The 21,299-nt window shown below is 42.3% G+C and overlaps 2 protein-coding genes across 2 annotated transcripts; both read left to right on the top strand.

The window, feature by feature from the left end:
• Positions 1 to 164: 164 nt before the first annotated feature.
• Positions 165 to 4,719, top strand: LOC116671205 (solute carrier family 2, facilitated glucose transporter member 11). The gene has a single exon (XM_032502251.1). It carries the CDS (start codon positions 358 to 360, stop codon positions 1,957 to 1,959), a length of 1,602 nt encoding a protein of 533 aa, XP_032358142.1. The 5' UTR covers positions 165 to 357; the 3' UTR covers positions 1,960 to 4,719.
• Positions 4,720 to 5,054: 335 nt separating this feature from the next.
• Positions 5,055 to 20,964, top strand: galk1 (galactokinase 1). The gene is made up of 8 exons (XM_032502252.1): positions 5,055 to 5,411; positions 7,359 to 7,548; positions 9,307 to 9,426; positions 10,155 to 10,290; positions 11,113 to 11,294; positions 12,721 to 12,871; positions 13,418 to 13,580; positions 20,520 to 20,964. The coding sequence occupies exons 1-8, from the start codon at positions 5,247 to 5,249 to the stop codon at positions 20,592 to 20,594; spliced, it is 1,182 nt and encodes a 393-aa protein (XP_032358143.1). The 5' UTR covers positions 5,055 to 5,246; the 3' UTR covers positions 20,595 to 20,964.
• The last annotated feature ends 335 nt before the right edge of the window (positions 20,965 to 21,299 follow it).

The following is a 21,299-nucleotide window of genomic DNA, read 5'->3' as shown; positions in this document are numbered from 1 at the left end:
TAATGTTTAATGGTAATATTAAATATAGGCAACAATTTACCACTGGCTTGGTGTTTTCAATTTGCTCGGTTGTTGTGGCTGTGTCAATCAAGCAGATTGCCTGACAAGTAAGCTGAGGGAAAAGAAATACACATTTAATACCGGCTTTTAGACATCAATTTTCCCTTTCCCGTAGGACAGCGAAACGCTAGCTTGGTTACAGAATACCAGAGAGTCCAAATGTCATATATTTAAACAAGAAAGTTATCTGTTAAGCTAACGCTGACTGTAGTGCGTGTAGGGGACATGAAGTGCCAGTAGGACGCAGAGGAAAGGACACACGCGCTTTCTCCGCCCTCTGGGATAGCCTAGCTTCAGATGAACTCCACAGAGGAGCCAGAAGAACCCAGCAAACCCTCAGGCGGTGACAGGACACTTGCTTTGGCCGTTTGCTCTGCTGCCATTGGAGGGACCTTCCAGTATGGCTACAACATCTCAATTATCAACGCCCCTACCAGCTACATCCAGAGCTTCATCAATGAGACCTACATGGAGCGCTGGGGCATCAGCTTGGAGGCCCCTCAGGTCACTTTAATGTGGACTCTGATTGTGTCTGCCTTCTCCCTGGGCGGTCTGCTAGGAGCTCTGCTAGCAGGGCCTCTGGCCGTCCGCTTTGGCAGGAAGAACTCGCTGCTTCTGAACAACTCTTTCCTGTTTGTTGGTGCTGTGTTGGTGCTGGCCTCCAGGGTGGCAAAATCCGTTGAGATGATCCTCTTTGCTCGTTTCCTGGTGGGGATCAACTCGGGCGTCAGTATGAACGTCCAGCCTATGTACTTTGGGGAAAGCGCGCCCAAACACCTCCGGGGTGCTGTGGCTTTTTCCTCTGCTGTTTTCACTGCATTTGGGATCGTCTTGGGTCAGATTGTGGGACTGACCGAGCTGTTGGGCACAGAGCCTCTTTGGCCCTACTTACTTGCTAGTAACGCTTTGCCAGGGTTGATCCAGCTCCTGACCCTACCCTGGTTCCCCGAAAGCCCCAGATACCTTCTCATCGACAGGGGGGACAGGGAAGCGTGTGTCCGGGCGCTTGGACGGCTTCGGGGTGGGGAAGCGCCGGTCTTGGAGATGGAGGAGATGCTACAGGAGCAGCAGCAGCAAAAATCTGCAGCCTTGGGTTCTGGATCCACAGCTTCAGCCAAGAGGCCCTGGACCCTGTTTAAAGACCCCGACCTGCGTTGCCAGCTCAGAACGGTCATGGCAGCCAGCAGTGCCATGATGCTCTGCGGCAATGACTCCATCTACTTCTACGCTTACTACATCTTTCTCGCAGCAGGGATTCCTCCAGCGAAAATCCAATACATCACCATAGGCACCGGGGCATCTGAGCTAATTGCCTCTATTCTGAGTAATCTGCTGATTGAACGTGTGGGACGCAGGTACCTTCTTGTGGGAGGGTACTCTCTTATGTGCATCTGGACTGTAGTCTTCACCGTTGCGCTAAACCTCCAGATGGCCTACCTCAGTATGGCATGTGTGTTCGCCTACATTCTCAGCTTTGGCTTGGGCCCTGCAGGGGTGACGGGGATCTTACCCGCTGAGATCTTTGACCAGGCGGCGCGGCCGGCAGCGTACATGGTAGCTGGCTCATGTATGTGGATCGGCCTGTTCTTGGTGGGCATGCTGTTCCCCTTCATCGTCAGAAGCCTGGGGGACTTCTGCTTCCTGCCGTTCTTGGCCGTGTGTTTGGTGTCCGCTGTGTTTTTGGGGCTCACCTTACCAGAGACTAAAGGCAAGACGCTGGCTGAGATCACTGCAGAGTTTGATAGCAAGAATGGTGTGAAGAAGGAGCGGTCGGGCATGCAAGGCGAGGAGCCCATTGGGGGGGACTACCAGCTGGGTAAAGCCTGCTCCTTCACAAGCCTAACGCAAGATCCTGACGCTAAACCTGACCCTGGCCTCAGAATAGGGATTGATATTTAACGTCCAGTGAAAGTGGAAATGAAAGTGCCTTTGTGGCTTCTTTATGCACTTACAGTGTAGAAAGGATTACTCCGTAGGAGGAATCTGAAGTGTCCTATTTATGAAAGGTGATCTCTGTGTAATGACGGTAACACAATAATTTAAAGCTTAAGTTTGGAACTTTATGTTAATGAACATCCGTTACATTCAAGCCATTGCCAAATGAGTTGATACAAAGCTAATTAAGACCATCAGCTCCACACAACTCTGTCTGGATTTCTCAGTATGGTAATGGTCAACAACTAGCGTTATGCAATGACATTTGCTGATAATTACCTCTTCTGAAGAGTCCATTATGGTTTTTTTAATCCTCCGTGTCCTCCTTTGGCAACTGCGTGGAGAAGGGGTGGGGGTGGTGCGCGATCACGGAAGGCTTGTATCACGTGGATTTTATTGTCATTACTTAGAGTTCCTCATGGGGGAGACAGAAACTACGCACTGCAGCTTTACTCATTGAAAAGTATTGGAATGATCTGTTCAAGCAGAAGTGGCTAGGCCCACTCAAAGCAAGTGTTAACTTGTGTTTAGAACACAGGATGCTCTTTTAGAGACTTCTCTGTTAATTACCTCCACGATGGCCACAGAAAAGGCATCCTGACGGTTAATCCGTCCCTCCAGGATTTCACGATGTCGCGATTAAGACAATAAACACAAATTCAACCAATCGCTGTGAATTTGGTTTGACCAATCACCGCAACTTTCCTGCAAATTTGAAGTAGTGTCCCGTAGTGTCCCGCGTCTTCAACCAATCCCAGCAGTCCCAGCGGTATGTAACTCTGAGAGCCAATGACCAAACGGGAGTGAGAGCAGGTTGACGTCACACGGACGTCACCAAATTCATTTCCTTGTTTCTAATATGAAGACGAGACGTGTGTGACTCGAACATTTCACGTATACCAAATCCATTTCAGACCGTCCTTTACACCTGTATACATTTTAACATCAATGAACGCTGTAACGTTTTTCACTCGAGTCGCTGGAGTCAGTGAAAGCTGCTGCTGGTTCCAGTCGGCCGTCTGCTGCTCAGTTACGGGAGCTGTATAGGATGACCTAAATTAAAGAGAGCTACGCTCGTTATTATAAGTGCAATGAAAAGTTAATGTCCAAGAAGTACTTTATCAAACCGTATGAATGTGTGTCCCAGCTTAGGCCAGGATAGGAAATTAACAAGGTCAACAAGCTACTGACACATACTGTATGTTTACAAATTCACAAATTTTATTAGTTCAATAAATTGTAATTTTTTTTGTCTGAAATCCACCAACCATTTTCATATTATACCAACATTTGCAGCATCCTGAGCCTTTTTGGTTTGGTTACTAGGAAAACTCAGCCAAGAGGATTGTTATTCTGCGCTATTATTATTCTATTTTTAAAGAAGTAAACCAAGAAAATCACAACTTTCTTTTGCGATTTTCACTGTCTCTCGCAACTTCATTGCAATATAAATACAAAAGACATTGCAACTTGTATTGCAACTTTTTTTTTTTTACAAAAGCTGCCACAAAGTCTGTGAATAGTGTCACAGGACTAAGCCTCTGTGATGTACTCTATGCACTTATAAATATATATATATTTGTTTTTTGCATCAACTGTCCTGTATTTATATTAGCTGGACTCCCAGCCTAGGTATCTTTTTAGCTCTAATAGCATTCTTTAATGTACTTATGCACTGGATTTTATGAATGCAGCTCTGCCAAACAGCCAGTAGATGTAGCCATTGTCATTTCCCTTTGCCTCTTGTTCTTTGGTCGCTTAACTATGTAGCTGTTAAACATGACAGTGACTCACAGATGTAACACCCAGGCCAAGATGACACTTTTAAATTTTACAGCTGTGGGATCAAGGTCTGTGGAGCTGGGACGGAGCCGATCCGCAGTCCGTGAAAATTGGGGGTTAGCCTCCCAGCTCTGTCACAGCTCCCGTATGTTCCCTTTTTTTGCCTTTTTAGATCATTTCTTAAGACTGAATCAAGATGTAGCAGATATCTATTATTTTGTATTGCCAAAGATATTTATTTTGTATAAAAAATCCAAATCACCCTCTCTCGATCCTACTTTTCTTGCTGGATTTCTAGTATTAAAAACCCACTGCTGTAGCATGTCGAAGAGGCTGTGCACTGACTGAATGACATATTGTTATTTTTTGACTGTCTTTCCAAAGCATGCCTTGATGATAATGAGGATTCTGTAAAAAGGTCACTGTACAGGGGAGGGGCTAGAAGGGGGGGGGGGGGGGGGGGGGCAATCCATTGGGCCAGAGTGCTGTCATTCTGACATGTGATTTCCATTAGATCACAGCACTATCATGGGCTGCCTGATCTGCCAATTTTCCAATGATTGATCATTTTTGTCACATTACCAATTAATAAGGTAGCAGACTGAGCCTATAGAAATGTGATTTGTTACAATATATATTGGATGTACAATTTGACTTAAATGAAAACATGTGACACTAATAGTGAATGTGATGTTTTATTTAGTAAAATTACATCATGTTGTTCTATCCTATCCATTATGCCCCTGGTTATTGGGACCCCCTGTGCCACCCCACCTAAAAATCTGGTCATTGCCCCTGTCCCCGTATGGTGCTGCTCAGGCTTTATTTTGTAGGAATTATATATTTTGTGCATTGCAATTATTCATGTATTAAATGGTATTTATTAAACCAGAAATACTACTGTATGTACAACAGTAAAAGAAATCAAAGTGCTGACCAACACGATCGTCTTCTTTGTGATTTATTCATTTTGACTGATTCCACCTGTCCAGTCCAACTGCTTTCATAATCGCATTCAGTCACACTAGTCACTCCCTTTGCTTCTCCACACTTTAATCCAACTGCTCGTACCCACTCCACTTAAAACTGTTAGTCTCATCCTGTTCATTTATGGAAACAAGTGCCGTTTATGAACATCTCACTCCAAAGTAGGCTAGGGGTAAGATTTAAGTGATTCATCGATGCTTTTCTTTTTATCTTTTTGAAAACTCACGTGGACAATAGTGTCATGTGACGTCTCCCCTCCAATCAGAGCCTATCATCAAATGAGTTGAACCAAAACTCCAGGAAGTAAAGATCTCCTGACATGTCAAAATCTCTAACTGTCTCTAGTCATAATAACAATAACCTGTCTATTGTGTATATAACCGCTTCTTAGCGTTTTGGTAGCGTGTAAGTTCCCTAAAATATTTGGGCGGGTTTCGCGCGCATGTTTCATTGATAAACTCCGTTTTCAAACTTGCTGCTCCATGGCTAGTTCCTGTCCGAGTGTAGCCGAGCTCGTGGCGGCTGCTCGCCGTCTGTACGTGCAGGTGTTCGGGGAAGAGGCTCCGCGGGTGGCGGTGTGTGCTCCCGGAAGAGTCAACCTGATAGGGGAGCACACCGACTACAACCAGGGATACGTTCTTCCAATGGTAAAGTCATGACTCAGCACAAAACCTCGTTCAATAGACTGTATGTTAACGGTATATGGTTTAAACACCTGGCACTTTTATGTTTGAATGTAATGCTTGTTGGTAGGGTTGTTATTACCATAGACTGTTAATATTAATAATATACAGTCTATGGTTATTACGACACAACATGTTAACCTTCCCGTCGACTTTTAGCCACTTTTAGTCTTTTTTGGGTCAAAATGTACAACATTCTTTTCTTTCTTTCGACACTTTTCCCGAGTTTTTTGTCACTTTTTACGATGTTTTGTTGCTTTACCCCGACATTTTTGTCGTTTTGTTTGCATTTTTAAAGCTTTTTTAGTCAATATTTTCAACATTCGTTTAACATATTTTTTTTGCTTAAATGCTATAAAATTGAATATAACACCCACATTTTGTTAGAGTAGTATTTAATTAACTTGTGAAGAGCATTGTATGGAACCATCAACTTTGTTTTTCTTTGACAATATGTTTGAAAGAAACCCAAATTTCGGGTTAACAACTCACTGATAGAGCTGCACAATGAATTGCAATTTTATTGAAATCGCAATATGGAGGACTGCTATATCCAAATTTTTGTTAAAGGTAAGGTATGTGTCAACCCATTCTGAATTACTATTGTGGTGCTGAGATGTCCCGGCTTACATATTTTGTCCTACAGACCTCCTATCCTATAAATGATTTTCATTTTTTCAGAATTTAATATTTTTTAATGAAAATGAGAATAATGATACAAAAATGACCATTCCCGCCAATACCGTGAATCCTATTACAATTGCAATATCAGTCAAAATAATTGAAATTTGATAATTTCTTCATATCATGCAGCCCTACTCACTGACTGGCCTGCTCTGTAACAATAGCATAGTAGTTTTAAAATATTAAGTTTCATCTCCTGTTTGATACGGAAGACAATTACGGTGAAATTATGGTGACAAAAGGTATTTGAGTTCAGAGTTCACAAGTCAGAATTCAGAGAGAAATTTCAGAATTGTGAGGTTAAAGTCAAAATTTGAAATTCCACACTAACATGCTATTTAGAAGGCTAAAACAGTATGTAAGCAGTACGTTACAAAAGTACCTGATTTGCATAATATTTCCGGTAAAATATTACAGTATGTAATACTGGACCAGACAATGTCCACAAGAGGAGAACTTACACTCTCTGGAAACTTCTGTCTTCTAAACTGGTTGCAGTTCCACCCTTTTTACCAAATTTGGTACAATGGGACTTCTTAATAAGGAGTGAACAGGCTCCGTAGACAGGCTATGACTGGACACTGCGGCGGCCTAATATCCCACAATGCAATGCGGTAGTAAAGAACACGTTCATAGCAGACAAATGGAGAGGAACCAAATCAGCTCTAAATTACATTTTTACATATTTAAATGACTTTTTGGTCTATTAATTCCCATCTTTCAGTAATGTAACCGTTATCTGATGATGCTGCTACAGCGGAGGTTGGCAGGGGTTACCGTGGTTACATGTCTTCAACGTCAAGGAGGCTCTCAGGACGGGATGTTGAAAATGACAGCTAAGTGCGTCCAAAAAAAGATACACACTACTGTTTATTTACCCAAAAGTATGTTGAACAATAGTATACATGTTGAGGATGTAGTGCAGAGTATGCGATTATGGATGCAACCTGTTGTTTTTGAAATAAAACTACTTTATCCTCAGAATTCTGACTGTTAACTCAGAACTCAGATAAATGTCCACGTGTGGCCCTAATTGTCTTCCGTACTTTTGGTGGGTCACTTAAACAAGTGCAGAAGTTGAAGATTGGCACGTGGACTATTAGTTCCACATATAAGGGATAAGCAGAAAACATTATACTTCCTGTCTTTTAAGGTGTGTATTTCCTCTCTGACATAGAGGGAAGGGATAACCACCCAGCTGCATGTGTTTTGTGTTTGGTGAGCCAGGCGCTGCCCCTGGTGACTGTGGTGGTAGGGAGTCAAACCTCTGGCCAGGATGTTACCGTGGTAACAGCAACAGAGGATGCTGATGAGCCTCGGAGGGTGGACTTCAGCCTGCCCAGTTATGGATCAGCGCTGTCTCCAGGGTTACCCAGCTGGGCAAACTATGTGAAGGGTGTGATACAGCATTACAGGGGTAAACAATTAAATAATGACTGCATCCATAGCTATAAAAACATTACCTGGGATTTATGTTTTTTAGGTATTACAATCTGGGGCGATTCTAGGATCAGAGCTTTAGGGGTACCTGGCACCCTTTTACCCCATTTAAAAAAACTGTTATTCTACTGTGTTGACTTTACATGTTAACATCATTCTGGACCATCATGGAGGGGAAAACACTGAATTTGTCAATTAGAACGCCAATAATTCTGATAAAACGTACGTCAGTGATGAGCTACAGGACCATTTCTACATAGGTGCTGTGGTATGCCAAATGAAGTGGTATCATGCAAATACAGGATTAACACAAAAAAAAGGGGTGGCAGTAGCTCAGTCTGTAGAGATTTGGGTTGGGAACTGGAGGGTCGCCGGTTCAAGTCCCCTTACGGACCAAAGTGTGGATTGGTAGTTGGAGAGATGCCGCTTCACTTCCTGGGCACTGCCAGGTGTTCTTGAGCAAGGCACCGTACCCCGGTTGAGGTTTCGTTAGTATTGTATTGCGATTTTTTTTTTTCCTTCTTTAACAAAAACAAAAGTTGAATAATGCACTTCTAGAGACAATATATCATGAGACATTTCTAAAAACATTGTTTTTTTTTTCAAAGAATGCGCATCACATGTCGGATAGTCTCGCTTTGCCAGACCTTCCTCCACAGCGCTACAGAGGAGGGTCTGGCTAGTCCACACAGCATTCCCGGGATGGGAGAAAAACCTGCTCTGGGAAGGAACACGTGTACGTTCAAAAGTTGCTTTAGTCGAGGAACAAAAACAGATAGTCTCGCTAGCTGTCTGGATTTACCCTGCAGAGATCTGAGGACCAGGTAACCATAGTCCTCAGATTGGACAGATAGTCTAGCTAGCTGTCTGGATTTACCCTGCTGAGATCTGAGAACCAGGTAACCGTAGTCCTCAGATTGGACAGATAGTCTAGCTAGCTGTCTGGATTTACCCTGCTGAGATCTGAGAACCAGGTAACCATAGTCCTCAGATTGGACAGATAGTCTAGCTAGCTGTCTGGATTTACCCTGCAGAGATCTGAGGACCAGGTAATCATAGTCCTCAGATTGGACAGATAGTCCAGCTAGCTGTCTGGATTTACCCTGCAGAAATCTGAGGACCAGGTAACCATAGTCCTCCGATTGGACAGATAGTCTAGCTAGCTGTCTGGATTTACCCTGCAGAGATCTGAGGACCAGGTAACCATAGTCCTCAGATTGGACAGATAGTCTAGCTAGCTGTCTGGATTTACCCTGCAGAGATCTGAGGACCAGGTAACCATAGTCCTCAGATTTGACAGATAGTCTAGCTAGCTGTCTGGATTTACCCTGCAGAGATCTCAGGACCAGGTAACCATAGTCCTCAGAAATCCACCTGAGGTTAGAACGCCAACACAAAGAAACAGGAAGGTGACAGACATACTGAAGAATTTCCGCCGGCACCGGAGCTATCCCAGAGGTGGAACGCCATCGATATAGATTACATGTCAGTCAGTCACATTTATGGTGACATTTATTTCCTTTATAAAGAACTGTAGAACTGCTTTTGCTCCGTTTTGCTGGTAAGGGATAGGATGAAGTTGCCGTCAGCTGTACCGTATAAACAGAAACTATTTAGGTCATTCATTGGGAAAAATAAATCAATTCTGAATTGATTTTTTAGTTTTTTTTCTCCCACCCGCCTCGGGTGGACACCACAGGATATTTATTCATCGTGTACTGTGTCTGTGCTTCAGCTCCTCCTGTACCAGGTTTCAGGGCGGTGATAGCCAGCAGTGTCCCCCTGGGAGGAGGTCTGTCCAGCTCTGCCTCACTGGAGGTGGCTTTCTATACATTCCTGCAGCAACTCCAGCCAGGTCAGAATCGGATTACAGTCCGACTCTAATATTCTGTATGGAATTGTGGGTCTGTGCTGGGGCTCAACAGAATAGTCACAGCCAGATATTGCAATTATGATTCGATTTGCGATTTGTTTGTTTTTTTCAAAGATTAATATTCACCGCGTAACACATAAATCATGTCATAACATAGAACACCATCCACACTGCTCTATATCTTTATGCGAGGAACATAGATAGGAATTTCCAGCAATAATTAATAATATAAATAATGTATCCCACAAGGGTAAATTACAGTTAACACACTGTTATTACACACATTACACACAGGCCTGAATTACACACACATGCTCAATACCTATAATATATAACATTATTCCAGCATTTATCCTATAAATACAGTGACTATAATAATAATAAAAAGGGAATAAATAATGTTAAACCATCTGTTACACCAAACAAAATTACAACCAGGTTCATGCATAGTGCATCACAACTTCTAAATCAAAATATTTTATTAGAAAAAAATGAATACAATTAAAATAGCGGCTGTACTAAAATGAGTAGTCAGCTGTTCTATAGATGACAAAGGCCAAGGAGGCAATGGATCAACATGTATTAGTGTTGACATAATGCCGCTTAATTAGAGCCTAAAGCTTTGTTTCTATAACTATTTAGTTTGATCATCAGCTATAATACGAGCCTGGAGTTTTGGTATTTACTCTTCATCTTTCTTTATCTTTCAGATGACGGAGACAAGGTGTCCAAAGCAGTGGCCTGTCAGAAGGCAGAACACACTCATGCTGGTGTACCCTGTGGCATTATGGATCAGTTTGTGTCTGTTCTCGGCAGGGAGGGCCACGCTTTGCTCATTGACTGCAGGTAGTGGGAGTAGATTAATCCAGCAGTCTTCGGTTGAATCCAGATGACTGTTTTGTCTCGTCTTTAGCTGTTATAGGAATAATAGGAACTGGTAGGAGGGCTAAGGTCTTCATAGCGTTAAAAGCAGAAAACAAATACACCAACAAAAGTATGAAATAAATACTAAATCTAATTTATATAGCCAATGTCATAATTAAACAAGTCTCTTGAAGAGAAAAGGGTATCTCTCTCTTCGCCGCCTCTGCCTGCTGCGCTGTGTGCGTGTTTGTGTGCGTGTGCGTGGGTGTGTGTGTGCGCGCGTGTGTGTGCGTGGGTTTGTGTGTGTTCCTCTGTTACATAACAAAACAAATTGTTATATTATTTTAGTGAGAACTCATAAATAACTAATGTTAGGGAAATCTGTTTAGGTTTTGTTTCGTGTTTCCGGATATTAAAAAATATATATATTGGCTGATATATCATATTTTTAGCTAACCAAATATTAGTATTGGTTTTAAACATTTACCTAAATATTCACATTCAATCAATCGCGGTCAATCTACGATTGGCTAATCGCATTCATTGAAATTGATTTTGATTTAAAAACGATTAATCGCTTGGCCCTAGCGTAACGTACATTTTGTTTATCAAATTGTCAGAAATAACAAGTAAATGCATAGACTTCTGTCAAATAAGGTAACACAGACCATTTTCCTCTACTGTACGTGGACTCATGCCGACTGCCGTGCAAAGTCCCCCCCAGAATGGACCAGTCTGAGCAAGGACAAACCCTGATTTACATCCAACATTGTCAATCTTGTGCTTCTTTGTGGTTTGCCTCAGGTCCCTGGAGGCCACCCCTGTCCCTCTGGCAGATCCAGGCCTGGTCATTCTCATCACCAACTCCAACGTGAAACACTCTCTGACTGGCAGTGAGTACCCCATGAGACGCAGACAGTGTGAGGAGGCTGCCTCCATCCTGGGGAAAGACAGCCTCAGAGATGCCACCATGAAGGATTTGGAGGGTGGGAACATTATGTTTTTTATAATCCTTTGCTGATCCACTCCATTGATGTAATCCTGTCTTGACCTTTCTTTTTTTCTGCCCTTTCATCTTGTGTGACGTACGGCTTGTTCTGTCCCAGTGATGACTGATTATAAAGACCTCATTAAAAACTTTTAATGTTATTTTCTTTTTTAGATGTAGGCAGAAAATCAGCTTAAGCCTCTAGTTGGGCTGGGTTTAAATAATCCATTCTCCAAGATATATCACATGTAATCTAGTCTACAGTATATCCACAACGTTCCACTTCTGGGATTGCTTCGTTGATGCCCTTCTACTGTACAACCAACACAACAATGGATAAAGTCAACATATGAACGGCTCTCTTATGTGGGCCGGGCCTTCGTGTTCTGATAAAATTGAGATGATGATGCATGAATTGATATTGTTCTAAATCATCTTTTCTGATGCCAAAATGTTTCCAGATGACGGACACTGCGTTTTTTTGTAGCACAAGCTGACCCGTGTCCATGATGCTTTCCATGCGGCTGAGTGGTCCGGGCGAAGTAAATATCGGCCGATATATTGGATTTTTAAATAACCGATGCGATGTGGACTTGGAATTAGATTCATCGTTCAGGCCTAGCAGCTAATTAGAACCCCACAGTGATCAGAAAGGATTCATGTATTTATTTTAAACACAGATTACACCTTTGGTGAAAAGCAGCAATGATGTATGAGAGATACCGGTGCTTGTTTAGAGCTCGTGTTGTCTTCACATCAGCCGTGGTTGAAATTGATCCGGTCTGTTTCGCCTGACTTTAAAGCATAAAGTTTATCACCCAATTCTGTGTTACATCTTCCTAGCCAACTTCAATCCAACTAATTACCGCTAGTTTTACACTTACGTATTCATGAAAACCCAGAAATTATAAATTATTTTGACTAATGCTTAAAATCAGAGGGACGTATGTTGGTGCATATTCAAAGACTGTTTTTGTGAATGGAGCTGTCCTGGTTATTTTTGGACAATTTCATGGAAAGAAACTCATATTTTTGATATAGAAACTTTGTAAAAGTGTCAAATTTTATCCAAGGACAACAGGAGGGATAATCAGCCTTATGAACAAGGGTCTCTTCATTTAAATTTCTAACCCTAACATCCAATACTATTTAACCCTTGTGTTGTCCTCGGTTCAAATTTGACCAATTTTTTGTTTTTTCATCACAAAAAAATGGCCCTTTGAAATAAACGGAAAATGTCAACATAAGAAACATCAAATGACTTTGGAAAAAACATAAAAAAAGAACCCACAACATTGAAAAAGTGACAAAAATGTCAGAGAAAGGGATAACGTTTTTTTCATGGTTGACAGGCAGACAACACAAGGGTTAAGCCCATTGAAGCCTGAAGTAGCGTGAGGTTTTGACCTTCCCTGTCATTTCAGAGGCAAGGGACCGACTGGATGATGTAACCTGTCGAAGAGCTCGTCATGTGATTGAGGAGATAGAAAGAACTGTCCGAGCTGCGGAGGCCCTGAAGAGAGGAGCCTACAAAGAGTTTGGCAAGCTAATGGTGGAGAGCCACAACTCCCTCAGGTAATGTTAAAGCAGCTGTATCAGAATCAGAAATACTTTAGATTTATACTTTACTTGTGTATCACATACACAAGGGGATTAGTATCATATCTGTTTAACCCTGAGTCACTGTTTAGGACAGATTGTGGTAACTTGAAGTTCTGTAGTTGGCTGTTGCAGACATCCACAACTCCTGTTAAATTGAATAAATACAACAGTAATATACCTGACCTTTGTTTTTAAATGCAGTGAGGCTAAAGGAGTGTCTGGGAGTGTGACAAAATGAAAACATTCTGGTGGGAGGTGATCAATAAAACTATGTTCATCTTGTCTGGGAACATGCCACTTGACCCTAGGATAATTTTGCTGCTGTTGTTTCCATAAATCTGAATCTGAAACCGCCAGAATAGAAATGTATTGATTTTGCTATACTATACTGGACTATACTGCTCTACTGGACTGTAGCTCTCATTTGGAAAATGAGGTTAATGGTTGTTTTAAAATTGTAATTGCAATGAAAAATGAATAGAAACAATGTTTAAAAACCCCTTGATGTCCGCGTTTCAGAGACTTGTATGAGGTGAGCTGCAGGGAGCTGGATGAGCTGGTGTGTGCAGCCATGGAGGTGGAGGGGGTGTTTGGCAGCCGGATGACCGGTGGAGGATTCGGTGGATGCACTGTGACTTTGCTACAGGCCCATGCTATTGACAGGACTATACTCCATATACAGGTTAAAACACACACACACACACACACACACCTTCATGCATGCAGACACTGTATACTGTAGAGATCATGTGTACTGTATGTAAATTATCAGGATTATCATCAACAAATAAAGTTGAAAAAAAGCTGGTAAATGCAAACAGATATGCTGTCAGTGCCTATACGCGCACAGCCAGGTTTACCAGTTCTGTCCGTATACATATGCGGAGAAGAATGACAGAGTAACTCCACCCCGTGTACAGTAGGTGGCGCTCTGACAACATACATCTGTTCAGAATAAGGCTTTTTCTTCTGGTTGATCTATGCCAATGAGCCATTTATCCGGCAAGCTAGCTAATTAACCAGCCAACTGGCCACTAAATTAGTACAATTTAAAAACTAAAGGCTTCATTCACACACTGTTATCACAGTGTGGAAAAGCATTATTGTTATTATTATTATTATTAATATTCTCTTTAACCAGTGGGGCATGAATGGTGTTTACATGGCGTTTGAGCGATCGGGGTATTGCCTGATCCCAAGTATGACTGCATGTAAACGCACTGTTGAAGGTATAAATGTATGCTGTCCTACTGGGAGTAAACCTCATCTATATGTATTCAGTTGTAAAAAAAAAATGTTCCATGAGGGAAACTAGCTAGCTAACTAGCTTTCACCAAAATAGATGGAAATACACCTTCACTTAACCAAAGTTGCCTCCTCAACATCTTCTTAGCTCGCAACTTAGCTGCCAGTAAAACCAAGATTGAGCGTGATTTGTTTTGAGCTATGTCAAGAGAGGACTTTTGAGATGAACGGGGTTTCCTTAATAGGAAACGTGACACAAGGAACACGATCACCGGTCTGCTGGGTGAAAGTCCTGTGTTTTTCTGGAACTTATTCATTTCTGTCTGGCTTTTCTCCATAATTTCACAGTAGCTAGGGACATGTTGGGTATGCTGTATTTTCTCCATAATTCCACAGTAGATAAGCCTACTTTCATACTACTAGCTATGGCGTAAATTCCCACACAATCGCAAGGTATTGTAAGTCAAAGTAGGCCAAACGTTGTTGTTAAACACGCTAAAAAGCGATTATGCGTCTTGATAACACTCAATAATGGCATACAAATTGACGTGTCATACATACGCCATTACATGAGGTCAGTCTGAAAAAATGAGGAAAGGGCGACATGTTTTTCATCAGACATTTCCTTGATGCTTCAGACTGTGAACACATGATCTTTAAAATCTCTGAAACCTTTCCTCTCACACTGTATATGCCTGTGTTGTTGTTTTTTTTCACCTCACTCTACTGCTTTTAGTTAAAATCATATTTAATATCATCATGTTTGTATTTGTACTATTAATGGACTTCTTATTTATTCAGCTTTATTATTCTCATCCTGCAACATAATACAGCCGCTGCAACAAAGTCACTTTTGCTGCCATTTAGTCGGGAAATTACCTTTTCTGTTTTTCACGATTCTGTTCCCTGGAAAATCTTTGCATTCCGAAGGGTATTTGTAATGAAAAGTTTTCTGAGGACATTGTTCATTTGTTCTCAGGGGGATAAAAGCGCAGCTCAGTCTTCTGTCTGTCACTTTAAGGGGTACATTTCTGACAAATTGCCCAGTCCCCCGTGTCAAGGTGTTGTGTGTGTGTGTGTGTGTGTGTGTGTGTGTGTGTGTGGTGTGTGTGTGTGTGTGTGTGTGTGTGTGTGTTGTGTGTGTGTGTGTGTGTGTGTGTGTGTGTGTGTGTGTGTGTGTGTGTGTGTGTGTGTGTGTGTGTGTGTGGTGTGTGTGTGTGTGTGTGTGTGTGTGTGTGTGTGTGTGTGTGTGTGTGTGTGTGGTGTGTGTGTGTGTGTGTGTGTGTGTGTGTGTGTGTGTGTGTGTGTGTGTGTGTGTGTGTGTTGAGAATAACAGCGAGCTCGCGGAGCCAGAAGTGTCCAGTTTTAGCATGCCGGTCTGGTCACTGTGGCCCTGCTGTCTTTCAGCTTTAGCGCAGTCAGACTGTAGGCCTGCTGTTAGCTGACTCAGAATCCTACTGAAGACACATCAACAAAGATGTCAAATCAACTGCAGAAAAATCTTGGGAAACGCCAGCATTTATAAGGATGACATCTTTGCTTGGCAACAATTAGAAGGAAAAGAGCATCAGCCTTATATGTTTAAAACTTTGGTTTATAAATCTTCAGCTTTGGAAACGGACTTGGCAGAGTTCCTCGCATCTTTCCTAACTTGGCCGTATCCTGGCTACTACTGCTGTGGCTTGCTAACTGTCAAGAGAAAACAAGTCTCACTTGGAAACAAAAGAAGCACTTCCACAGCCCCTCAGTCCTCAGCATTCCTGAGCAGAGCAGAAGGATCCTTGTCCTCCCAATAACAACTTCAGAGAAGGTTTCACAGGATCCTAAAAAAGCCACAGGCTTTGCTACCAAGATGCTGAACCTCAACTCACTGGACGACAACAGCAACAGGAACTCCCTCCAGGACCCGGTGTCATTGAACGTCGGTGGAGAAATTTACACTACAACCCTGGACACTCTGACCCGCTGCCGAGACTCAATGCTGGGTGCCATGTTCACGGGACAAATCCCCGTACTTAGAGATAACCGAGGGAATGTTTTCATAGACCGTGATGGTAAAGTGTTCAGGTACATTCTGAACTACCTGCGCTCCAGCTCCCTGGACCTGCCGGATGGCTTCTCAGAGCTGGCCCTGCTGCGCAGAGAGGTGGATTTCTTCCAGATACGCCCCCTGCTGGAGGAGATGTGCCGCTATGAGGCGTTAATGCCTCTCAGCCTTAGAGGAGGGCCGCTAGGAGCCATGATAATGGTTAATTTTGATTCCAAGGTATGTTTTTTTTTTAGTTATAGAAATGTATCATTTTGGTAATCAATCAAGTCAATGGGCCTCATGGAAGAACCACAAATGTGTCCTACAGTGGCACGTATAAGTACTTTAAGATAACTTGTTGCGACAAGCAAGTACATCCAAAGTTCACGAGTGGTCCAGATCAACACATTCTCACTCCATCGCGTCAAAAAAGCAACGCTTGGTCAGGTGCCTTTGGCTTTTGTTATTGATGCAAAAAATCTCCTTTAGTGAGTGGTGGCTTAGATGTTAAAGAAACTAGCTTGTGACTGGGAGGTCACCGCTTCAATCCTCAGACCCACAGGATAAAATCTGTGGGGGGGAGTGAAAGAGCGTGCGTGCGTGTGTGCATATAGAGAGAGATGCTGATTGGGACTCTTGGTGTCACTTTTTGATGTGTACAGTAAAGGTCAATGAGTCTCTTACCTTATTTGACAGAAATTGATGCATTTGCATTGTTATTTCTGACAATTTGATAAACATAGATGCTTGAGTAAATGAAACCCCAATTAACAAAACTGGTTAAAATAATATTATTGTTTAAAGAAATCATCAGGAGAGTCCAGTACAGCCAGAGTCTGGACTGAGATTAGCTCTCATATTCAATTATGTCATACTTGTTTAATGGTTGTTTGGTGAATTGCTCTTTAACACATTTAGAGAGGATTTGAATTTGAATTCTCAATTCTTATCCTTTTGGTACTGGGGATTTTCCTTTGGGGTTGGCTAAAACCTCCTGGTAGGGGCACCAAACAATCCTCAATGCAGGACTCACTACCATTGTCTCTTTTAACGCTACTTCAACTAACAGTGCCGTGGACGAGCTGCTGCTCTGCCCGGTGCGTTCCATACAGACACTAAAGGGAGATGTTTGCGTCGGTGTCTTACGCTGAGACCCACTGCCCAAGCGTTTGTGTTTTACGAGTTGGGAGGGAGCAGGTTGATCTGTCATCATGAACAGACAAAAACCCTCTCACTCCGACAGCTGCCTCAGGGCCTTTATGCAGGTCGCTGACAGGGGAACATAACCAATTCATTATAACAGCTGACATCATCCACTGTATAATGTTCCCGTCCCTCTTTATTCCTGTCCCCCCACAGTACAGCGCTGCTCTGGGAACACAGCGTCAATTCAATCAAGTGTAGTTTGTTTTCAAAATTGACGTTGTATTGTGGGAGACTTTGTGATATCAGTAAATATTGTACCGTTGTCATAAGAATCGATAAACTTCTTCTGTTTTCATTCAGCTGATTCCTGACAGCAGATCCTGGGGTAAAGTTTCATTCACAAAAATCTTACCAAGCTGAATGGAACTGGTAGTGTTAAATTGCAACATAGAGGGCCAGGATTATGCAAATTATGAAATCACAGGAGGGTGAAACTGGGGATTTACAAGACATTTGTCCAGTTAAGAATGTTTGGTGAATGGAACATTTGTACAAGCAAACCTTAAACAAAAAAGATTTTGGATAAGAATAAGAAAATGTTTTTGCATGAGGCCCATTGTTTGAGTTCTAATTAAGATTAAATATTGACTATGGATTAGACCGATCTGCCGGCGGTTTGATTTTTCCCTGCAGCTCAGGCTGTAACCTTTACATTTTTCTATCCTGCTTACAAATTTGCGGGAACCAATCACAAAGTGGCTTATCTACCTGGCGCGCTATTGGGGGGTTTAACACGATGACTATAGAGAATCTACGGCCAATGATCGACGGCAAGCAACTTTTTGTTTACATTCAACATGGCGGCCACCGAAGGACAGCAAACCTGTTGATGCCGAGTCTGGTTGAAAATATGACTACATCTATGTTTCCAACCAAGCTTCCCCACTGTATCTGTAGTTTAAAAAACATTACTTAAAAGTACATTAAAAAAGGATTGAAGGGAACCGTGGTAGCATATAAGGGGCCCAGGTATGACAATTGAATCAGGTGGAGGATAAGCTGTGCTTATCTTTTCACAGATTTTGTGTGTCAGCTTGCACTTTCAGAGACATGGACAGACCGGTTCTTTGTTTGTGTACACTCTGCAGAATGTGTTGTCAGCATATTCTGCCCTCTCATTCCAGGTTCGCGTTCTCCACTTTAACTTGCGCCATGGGCCCGAAAACTATGAGCTTCGCACATGCTCTGTGCGCGCCTTCACCGTTGACCTCTTTTGTACCTGGGGAGCCTTCCTGGCCCTTATTTGTGAGCACTTCTCCTACAGAACATCGCGGGGTCTCACTAGCCCCCATCCATGCAATCCAAGGCAGAACAGGCTGAAGCTGGAGTGGGTGCCAAGGCCCGACGAACTCCCACAGGACCAGTACGACAAGCAGCGGTACCAGGGGCTCGCTGTCTCCAACACCGAGCTCACACAGTTGGATGACATCGTGAACGTGCACCGGAACCCGTGTGATATCACCGACATGCAGGGGTTTGTGGAGGAGCTGCTGAAGGTGTCTCTGGCTGAAGGGTTTAAGGTTGATCTGGTGACGCCCGACCCCACGGAAATTCTCAACTGCACCTCGCTTCGGCTTGTCAAGTGCTGAGCTCTGGGCTAAAGTACACGCCAAATTAAAGAACTGTGGTTTGGCTCTCTTTAATCACAACTGATCCACTTCTCCAGTTAGTTAGTTGGAGTTAGGTTTAACCTTTTAATCTGGAAAGCAAAATGATACGGATAATGCCATTTTTCTGTGGTCTCCGTGTCCTGTTTTCTGTCTTAGAGTTTACCAAAACAGTAAATAATAAGCTGTGTTCAATTTACAAGTGCTGACACGTCATATACACATATTGACATTTACATGTAACATTTAGATGTAACAGACCTTCTCAGCCTTGATATCTAAAACATTGTTGGCTTCATCTATCTGTTAAAGGGATTGCCTTTAGTTTAGTTTATCGGTTTACACATATATAAATACTACATATTAACATAAACATAATCAGTAAAAGATGTGATGGAGAGAGGGGCTTAATCTTGGCACTCCTCAATGCATACTCCAATTAAAACAAAAAGAGGGTACAATTAATGAAAGAGAAGAAAGGGGGGAAAAAGCCAAAACTAAAATTACACACAATATCTAATGGACAGAATAAACATAAAAGGTAATATAATGGGCTTTCAAACATAGTTGCGTATTATGGAAATGTTCTATTCTAAATGCACTGTAGTGGCGGTCCTCCTGGAGAACAGCAAGGATTTGGAATTAATTTCATGAAGGAACCAGAATGTTTACAGGTCTTTCAGGGCTCAATCCGAGGGGCGGGATAAACGGTTGTCATTCAAATTCCCTCTGCACGCAATAGGATAGCGCTACAACCAACCAGAGCACCGCTGGGTGCGTCTAGATTTCTAGGCTAGTCCAACCCTGACTGAGACGCAGATTCTGAAGGAGCTGTCTACATGTCCAAAGAATGCCTCTAAAACCAGAATAATACTAGGATACCCACATGTCTTAATCAGAAAATGCTATGTTCTGAAAAAGGCTTTATTTGGAATATCCAACTGGGAAGTACTGTGAAAATGATCAAATTTGGAATATTGTCACACTGGTGTGCATTTAAACGTACTTGCTGTTACCGAACTCTGACTTTTTTTTTTTTTTTGATGTTGTGATATAGGTAGGCCTTAAATTTCATTCATGAAGGTCTTAGAAAGTTCTTAAAAAGTCTTAGCTTTGACTTGGTGAAACGTGTAGAAACCCTGACAAAGAGTTTAACAACAACGATAGCAACCATATCACACCCATACAGGGCTATTAATATACAACTGTTAAAACATAATAAAATATGTCTATGTCTTAACCCGATATCGGCCGATACACAAGTTCAGTTATCGTATCGGGAAGCTAAAAAGTGTATTGAACCGTCTCTAGTTGACAGTTACCATGGTGGTTTTATTTACTGTGTGTGTGTGTGTGTGTGTGTGTGTGTGTGTGTGTGTGTGTGTGTGTGTGTGTGTGTGTGTGTGTGTGTGTGTGTGTGTGTGTGTGTGTGTGTGTGTGTGTGTGTGTGTGTGTGTGTGTGTGTGTGTGTGTGTGTGGCGCGTGTGCGTGTGCGTGTGCGTGTGCGTGTGCGTGTGTGTCCTTTCCGTAACAGGAGCGATACAGTGGAACTCCGACGTTCTATGTCACAACTCCTTCAGAGGGCGCTCGGGCTCTCAGTCTGCCCTGACCTCTGGCAACACATCTCTGCTGTATCACTGATTAATTCCTCTTTACAGGCATTTCTCTCTGATGTTTCTTCTTCATTTTCCCTATTCAAGTTAAAATGATCTGCTGATATGCATACTGGAGCTGATTGAAAAGCATTCTGTCAATGTGGGAAAAGTGCCTTCACAGTAAAACATTGACGTCTGGTAACATTTGTATTGTCAGATTATTTTGTTTGTTTCATTAATGCAATACTTTATCATCTTCTAGAAAACATGTAGCAACTGTTTGTATAATTCTGACTGAACGTGTACTGTGAAAATACAGGCTTCTTTTGGGAATAAATCAAGTAAAGAAAATGTGAGACTTTTTAAATGGAATTATTCTTAAATTAGTTTTTTGTTATGAACATGTGTACTGTGAAAAGGTTCTCTGGAGTGATAAACACAGAGAGAACTATCACCAACTCTGCAGCTCCACGCAGCTCTTTTAGCCTCTTCTGGCTTCTTTTTTATTAACCTATATCCAACACCAGCAGGCACCTGGTTTCAACAGAAAAGGCTGTAATAAATCCACTGTACACTACCTGCTCAGAGGCAAACAGCAGACAAACACAGCAGCTGAACATTCATTTTTCTTGGTGTTTGTGTTTTTTTTATTGGGCCCTGCCAGGGGACTGCAGATGTAAATTTGCCTGTGGTACAGTGCATCAAATGATAACACTTAT

This window comes from Etheostoma spectabile, chromosome 21 (assembly GCF_008692095.1).
Source record: "Etheostoma spectabile isolate EspeVRDwgs_2016 chromosome 21, UIUC_Espe_1.0, whole genome shotgun sequence".
Taxonomy (NCBI): domain Eukaryota; kingdom Metazoa; phylum Chordata; class Actinopteri; order Perciformes; family Percidae; genus Etheostoma; species Etheostoma spectabile.
Note: the sequence above shows the minus strand (reverse complement) of the source record. Positions and strands in the feature narration are given on the sequence as shown.

What these genes read in the sequence shown, in the direction of transcription:
- galk1 (XM_032502252.1), top strand. Translation starts at nt 5,247, where the DNA reads ATGGCTAGTTCCTGTCCGAGTGTAGCCGAGCTCGTGGCGGCTGCTCGC. An exon ending in CACCATGAAGGATTTGGAGG is followed by an intron (nt 11,295 to 12,720) that starts GTGGGAACATTA and finishes CTGTCATTTCAG; the next exon opens with AGGCAAGGGACCGACTGGAT. An exon ending in GGACTATACTCCATATACAG is followed by an intron (nt 13,581 to 20,519) that starts GTTAAAACACAC and finishes TTTCCGTAACAG; the next exon opens with GAGCGATACAGTGGAACTCC.
- LOC116671205 (XM_032502251.1), top strand. Translation starts at nt 358, where the DNA reads ATGAACTCCACAGAGGAGCCAGAAGAACCCAGCAAACCCTCAGGCGGT.